We start from the raw sequence: 7,462 nt of genomic DNA on the forward strand, positions 1-7,462 counted from the left end.
GATTTAAACAGAAAGATTGGGGAAGGGAAGACAGTTAGTCATCAAAATGCGGCATTTTTTGTGAGGGCAATCCCTGTCCTGCCCAAGCCAGGTGAAAAAAGAGGCTCAAGATAATTGCATAAAGATTGGAGTGTCTACATGAAGAGGAACCCCAGTGCCTTGTGACTTTTCTAGACCCTTCCTGTGAAAGCCCACACTGGCCCCTCAGCAATCAGATCCCCCAAATCTCTCTGGGGGTTTTGATCAGCTATTTGCTCTGGGGAGAAGGCAGGGCAGAGCCAATTCTGAGGAACCCACTAGCATCTTCAATGCCCTTAGTTTTTCCATCTCTGACTCTTTGTTTTCCCTAATCTGGTAAACGTCCTCTAATATAATGGGTGTAAAAGTTAGGGACAGAAAAAAACACACACAACTATTGTATTTTTCAAAACTGTTATACATGCCCTTATTTATTATTAAGTTCCTTATTTATTAAGTTCCTAAAGCATAACCACTTGATGGTTATGCTTTAGGAACTTAAAACCTGAGAACTGATTTTATGACATCTGCTGAGTCATTCCTTCCCTGAAGCAATGGACACTATGATCTTACTATCTAAGTCATAGTTACATGGGCTAAAAAGTAGAATATGACTTTGCTACAAAAAGTTTCATCGAAACTTTCATCTAACTGAGCAAAACTCACTGGAAAATAAAGAGTCCTCCCCAACTCCCCATTCCTATGAGAAAGGGGAGGAAAACCAACCAGTTCCCAGTGAAAGTCACAGACAGGGAAGGGGGTGGGGTGCATGTGTATGCTGATTCCCTTTAATGATTGCTAAAGCTGTCCCAATGTTTGACCAAGAAAGGAACAATTCTATTTATTCTAATCAAAGTAAGGTTGATTTAGTCCTAGGACAGAACTTTAGGCCAGAACCATGTTATTTATTTTTGTTCCTTAAGGCCAACTCTATGGGATGATATATAATAAGTGTTTATTAAGAGAAAGTTTAAAGAACTCCAAGGAAACATTGCTGAGGTTCTGTCTCACGGTCCAGAGCCAAGCTGATTATACTACTTCAGATTCAGATGTCACAAGAGTAGTTTCCCTTATCTGTGGGGAATATGTTCCAAGACCCCTGGTGTACAGTGGATGCCTGGAACTGTGGATAGTACTGAATCCTGTCTGTACGATGTTTGTCCTATACATACATCCCTACAGGCCTGGGCAAAAGTAGGTTTATAGTTGTGAGTATGCAAAATAGTTTATTATTGTACTAGAGACCCGGTGTATGAATTCCTGCATGGGTGGGGTCCAACCGGCCCACCCAGATAAGAGTGGATGGGGCCGATCAGGGGTGGGGCTGGCTGGGGGAGGGGTCACAGGCAGTCAAACTCCTGGTCAAGGGGACATTTTGCATATTAGTAGGGCAGTTGGAGGTGACCAGGCCGGCGGGAGTGGGCAGTTAGGGGTGACCAGGGCAGCAGGTGGAAGGGCAGTTGGGGGTGACCAGGCCAGCAGGTCTTTTTCCCACCCCTGTATAATAAAGTTTAGTTTATAAATTAGGCACAGTAAGAGATTGAAAACAATAACAATTAATAAAATAGAACGACTATAACAATGGCCTATATAATGAAGCGGTGATATGCAAATTAACCCTCACGCCCTCACAAGATGGCTGCCTATGACCAGGCCAGCAGGAGGGTTAGGGAGGAATGACCAAACGACTGAACAAGCAGGCTGTGTGGGGCAACCAGGTCGGCAGGGAGGGCAGTTGGAGGTGACCAGGCCGGCGGGAGTGGGCAGTTAGGGGGGACCAGGGAAGCAGGTGGAAGGGCAGTGGGGGGTGACCAGGCCAGCGGTGAGGGGACAGTTGGAGGCAACCTGGCCGGCACGGGGGGCAGTTAAGGGTGATTAGGCAGGCAGGAAGGTGAGCGATTAAGAGTCAGCGATCCAGGATTGTGAGAGGTATGTCCAACTGCCAGTTCAAGTTGGACATCCCCCAATGGATCCTGGATTGGAGAGGGTGCAGGCTGGGCTTCCCACAGCCAACCTCCCATGGTCCCTCCCCCTGGCTCGCCGGCCCCAATTGATTGGCCCTGATTGGGACTGGGTGAGAGACCCCGATCTGCCCCGATCACCAGCCAGGCCGAGGGGCCCCCCCGTGCACAAATTTCATGCACTGGGCCTCTAGTTAAATGATAAAACTTATGTGAATGGCCTTGGGGCCGCTGTTAGGTAAAATAAGGGTTACTTGAACACAGGCACTGTGATTCCACGTGACAGTCAATCTGATAACACAGAGGTTTACTAAGTGATGAAGGGGCAGGGAGCATATACAGCATGGAGACACTGGATAAAGGATAATTCACATTCCGGGTGGCCAGGAATGGATGGCTCAACATTTCATCACAGAATAGCACACAATTTTAAACTTTTGTTTATTTCTGGAATTATTCCTTTAATATTTTTTGATTGTAGCTGACCACAGGTAACTGAAACCATGGAAAGTGAGACCATGGATTAGGGGGAGACTATTACAAATAAAGACCTAGTACAAAGGAAGAAAACAGTTCTTCTTGCAACTAAGTGAGGCCTCCCCAGTCAGATTTTCAAGAACCTGATTTCCTGTGTCTGTATTGGGAAGAATGCAAGTTTGAGGAGGGCTTTGGAGAGAGTCTCATGATGCTAATTCTTGCTTTTATCCATGGGCTGGGCATTTGATAAGCAGTGTGTGCCTAGTGCAATTGGAGAAAGTGAAAGGGACTTGTAAATATTTGAACATTAGATTTTCTCCTGGGCTGGATTGCAGTAGGCTCAGAACATGACAGTTGTAGGAGGTGATTTTGACACACAGTTACCAAGGAGTCCTAGGTGGAAAGAATACTGGGAGTACTGGACCAAAACAGTTGAGAGATTTGGCTCATTGTTGGACATCACTATCTTGACTTGCAACTTGGTGAATATTATGGAATCTCTCTGCTTCTTTAATTCTATCCGTAAGGAAAGCCAGACACACTTTTGTTGGTGTTTGTGATTTACTTGCAGTCCCCTCATTCTAGAATTAGGGTTTTACTTTCACTAAACCTGTAGACTCTTGGCTCATCTGGAGTCTAGAGCACACAGTACAGAGCTTTGTGAAATACGGTGCCTATGAGAAGTCTCCCGTTGTGCACAGAAGCCACAGAGCTGCCCTGAAGCACAGAGCCCGAGTTGGCATACTCCGTGCTTATCCTGGGCTTCTCAGACAGAACATCCTGGATGCGAAGTACCTGCCAAGAAGAGATTAACTGTTAGTGCACTATATGAGCAAACAGCGGCCAGTGATGTTTTCCTTCCCAAATACTCCAGGACTAATACATTTCTCACAAATCAATAAGCTAAAATTTGTATATCTTTGTTGTTGTTTTTTTCTTTTGATGGTGAAAGTATTAATGTCCTAATGATATCTGTGCAGTCTGACAATTAGCCATATCCCTCAATAGAAACACAGGAAGAAACGAAAAAGGGACATCCAGGTAGCAAGCCAACCCAACCTGGTAACTAGTAGGATGGTAGTTGTCACAGCTGGAATCCCTCGCATCAGAGAAGTGGCTAGGAAGCATACAGAATGCATACTTTGAAGAATTCAATCTGACACATGACTACTTCATACTGTTATTGATACCCAGAATTGCCACACTTTAGGTTGCCAATCAGTAAGTATATAAGTGCTCAGGTTTCCAAATAGCCTGGGTGACGTTCACTCAAACAGGACATGATAGGAATTAAAGAAAAAACCAATTCAAAGTTCATGAGTCATGAGTTTATATTGACATCTCTTATTAAAATAGTTCAGTTGAGTTTTGACTTTTTGTCTTAAGGAAACTCCTATAACTTCTCAAATTTCTTACAGGGAAATATTCAAGCTTAGAATTCATGTAGAAAATATTAGGTTCAACCAAAAGGAAAGGGTGTCAGTGACTGTGAAGAAAGAAGTCTTATCTAAAATAAACAAATGAACCCTGGCCGGAGTGGCTCAGTTGGTTGGGCTTGGTCCACTGCAACTGAAAGGTTGCTGGTTCGACTCCCGGTCAAGCACATGCCTGGGTTGTGGGCTTGATCCCCAGTATGGGGTATGCAGTACAGGAGGCATGTTGCTTTCTCTGTCCCTCTCCCTTCCTCTCTCTCCAAAAATCAATAAAAATATTAAAAAATCTTTAAAATAAACAAATGATTAAATTTGGAAATAGAGACATGAAAAAGATCCTAAACCATTATCAAATCATCTTATAGATTGTATTTTCATTCTTTTAATGCAGATGTTGTTGGGTTTTTGTAGAATAGTTATATTATCTCTTTTGGAGGCACATATCTGAGGCAAGGGGAGCATGCTATCTACGGTACCAATCCTTCAAGCTTTAGGTTCAGGCTGGACTTTTTTTTTTTCAATCCTCAGCCAAGGATATTTTCCCATTGATTTTTAGAGAGAGTGGAAGAGAGAAGGAAAGACAGAGAGAAACATCAGTGTGAGAGAAACACATCAATTGGTTGCCTCCTGCACACGCCTGATCAGGGCCTGGGCAGGAGAGGAGCCTGCAACCGAGGTACATGCCCTTGACCAGAATCGAACTCTGGACCCTTTGGTCTGCAGGATGATGCTCTATCCACTGAGCAAACCAGCTAGGGCAGTCTGGACTCTTGTTTCTTTTTACATTTCTTGGTATTTTTTTAAAAAAGCTGTGGCTAATATATTAATTAGAGAAACAATTAATTTTTTTTTTTAAAAAAACACTGAAGGACGGCAATTTTGGAAGCAGAAATAATTGTATGTTCTAATTTACTCCTGGGCCAATTTCAAGGCTAGGGTTTGAATCTCAATTTCCCAACTCCCCAAACCTAGATTCAAATATTTTATCTTCTTTCAAACCTTACCATCTCAATGAGGCCTACTCTGATCTTTATATTTAATAGTAGGACTTGCCCTTCCCCCTCTTCACAGTAATTTTAGTCCTTTTTACTCTATTACACTTTTCCCCATACAACTTCCCATCTTCAAATTACTATATAACTTACTATTTCTTATGCTTATTGTTTATTGTCTGTACCCCCACCCTAAGAGCAAGGATCTTTGTATATTTTGTTTAACAGTATATCTTAAGTATGAAAACAAAGTCTGGTATATTATAATTGCTCAATAAATTTTTGTGACTAAATATCTCAGATTATATCTGCCAAGAATTTATAACTATATTTAAATTCACTCAAGATTACTTTATTGTTAATCTCAATGCTATAGAAAATGTAATGTATCATGCTATTGCTTTTAATGTCATAGAAAATCCAATGGTATATACTGTTATTTCAGAAGAGATGTTAAATAATACAAATACCATCTTTAAAATGAGACATTCTTTAATACTATCATTTATATACTAGTAATAGAACTGGGTGGCAAAGTTCATTTTGTTTTGAGACTAGTCATTTAAATCCTTTCATTTGAACTTCATGTTTGGTAGTGTGAAAGAAGGTGGTTCCATATATGATTCTCTCTTTGCCTAACTTCAGGGCCTGTTCTGAGCTTATATCCTGATTGGAAATATGAATACCAATCTGGGTCATCATGAATAATTAAGCTCATATTTTTCCAATTATTCCCAGTGGCAAGTATAGCCTTTGCTATGATGGGGCACGTTGTCTAGCACTGATGTTAAATTGGTACCCGGTAACCTGAAAAAGTTAATGGGCTATATTTCTTCATTCTAACAAAATCTTTACTCTTTCCATATGTATATTTGTTCAGTTCTGAAACATCACATGTGACCCAGTCATTTCTTCCAAGTGGCCTCAACAGATGGTCGTACAGCCTTGCCTGTGAGCTCAGAGAAATGTAGAAACTTACTTCTGACCCTGGAGGATCCTTGGGGTTATAGATCAGCAACTTCATGGCATTAGGATGGCATCCTGCCCAAATATCTCCTGTGTCAGGATCGACAGTTAAGTTATCCACTAAGGTGTCCAACTGTATTACCTTTCAACAAAGAGGAAATAGTGAAGATGTTGTTTTGGCTTTCTTCCTTACACCGCCCCCCTCGCACCAGATTCTGGATCCTGAAATTAATATATATATATATATAGTTGTTGATCCTCACCTAAGGATATTTTTTTCTATTTTTAGAGAAAGTGGAAGGGAGGGAGGGAAGAGATAGGGAAACATCAATGTGAGAGAGACATCAGTTGGTTGCCTCCCACACTTGCCCTGACTAGGGTGGGGATCAAACCTGCAATGCAATTACGTGTCCTTGATCTAGATGGAATCTGCAATGGTTCAGTGCATGGGCTGACATTCTAACTATTGAGCAACAATATCCAGGGCTAAAATTAGCATTTTTAATGGGCTTTGTTATTAATGGTGCAAGAACACACTCTCACCATCTTTTTTTTTTTTTAATTACTCATGTTTTCTTCATTCAAGGAGCACATTCCCAGGTCAAGCGTGGGAGCTAATGTAAGAGGCCATGTTGTGTGGGCAAGCCAGGGTACTCTTACCTTCAGTCGAGTTAAATCCCAGTTATCGTGAATTTTCATTACATGAATGTTCTTAGCCATTACATCAGCTACATAGATATACCTTTGAAGTAAATCACATTTACATTGAAGCAAGTAGTATTAAGAGATGACACTAAATTTTATTGTGGAGAAGATGTATAAAAATTCACAATAGTCGAAGTACCACTGCACTGCCATTTTAAACCACAGCAAAAATAAAAAATAAAAAAAGATAATGGAGTGGCATTTTTAATATTCTTAAAGTGCTTTATATAAGTTTTGAATATGAGATATGACTGTAAAGTAATGAAATTGGTGTTTCTAGATGACATATAGACTCAATCCCATTACTTGGGCATCTTTAAATTGAATGTCTTTAACCTGAATGGAGGTAAGTGGACCTTTAAATTGAATGGAGGTAAGTGGTTCTCTTATAAGACAAAAAGATACTTCCAAAAACTAGTCCTTGGCAAGAAGAATCAGATGACCATGAAGCTTAATCACCATCATTTTTAAAAGGAGGAAGAACATTTGGAGCTGTTTTCCACAGGGATCATCTCTATTCATTATCTCAAGTTTACACTAGTATATCAATACTCATAGTACTTTGCTTTTTGAAACACCTTCCATTTTAAAACACTTTAAGAGTTTTCCATAAAACTGCATGCTTCATAAAAAATGTTTTTTCATAGAAAATTCTGCTGCAGAGAATCAGTAAGTCTGAAACTTATATAATTTAATGTCCAATCTAAGTTGGGCCACCCTCTCCAATAAGAACTTCAGGGTAACGGAACTCAGTGTTAGTGGTTAAAGGCCTTCCAGCCTCATAAGAGGCAGAGGTATCATGCTTTTATTCTCCATGTTAGTGTGCTAGGGTCACATAAGAAAATTGGGACAAGGACTTTGAGTCCAAATGCCTCATTTCATTGCGGGATGGAGTCTAAAGTGCAGGAAT

At 40.8% G+C, this 7,462-nt stretch overlaps 1 protein-coding gene across 1 annotated transcript in view; it reads right to left on the reverse strand.

Moving 5' to 3' along the window:
• Positions 1-2,614: 2,614 nt before the first annotated feature.
• The window catches only part of PON3 (paraoxonase 3), a 29,598-nt gene continuing 24,750 nt past the window's right edge, over positions 2,615-7,462 (reverse strand). The window contains exons 7-9 of the mRNA XM_006779238.1: positions 6,508-6,589; positions 5,861-5,989; positions 2,615-3,251 (exon numbers count right to left, since the gene is read on the reverse strand). Of these exons, the coding sequence (XP_006779301.1) occupies positions 3,093-3,251; positions 5,861-5,989; positions 6,508-6,589 (370 nt within the window). The 3' untranslated portion in view covers positions 2,615-3,092. The remainder of the gene's footprint in view (positions 3,252-5,860; positions 5,990-6,507; positions 6,590-7,462) is intronic.

The sequence above is a fragment of the Myotis davidii genome, unplaced genomic scaffold (genome assembly GCF_000327345.1).
Source record: "Myotis davidii unplaced genomic scaffold, ASM32734v1 scaffold187, whole genome shotgun sequence".
NCBI classification, from domain to species: Eukaryota; Metazoa; Chordata; class Mammalia; order Chiroptera; family Vespertilionidae; genus Myotis; species Myotis davidii.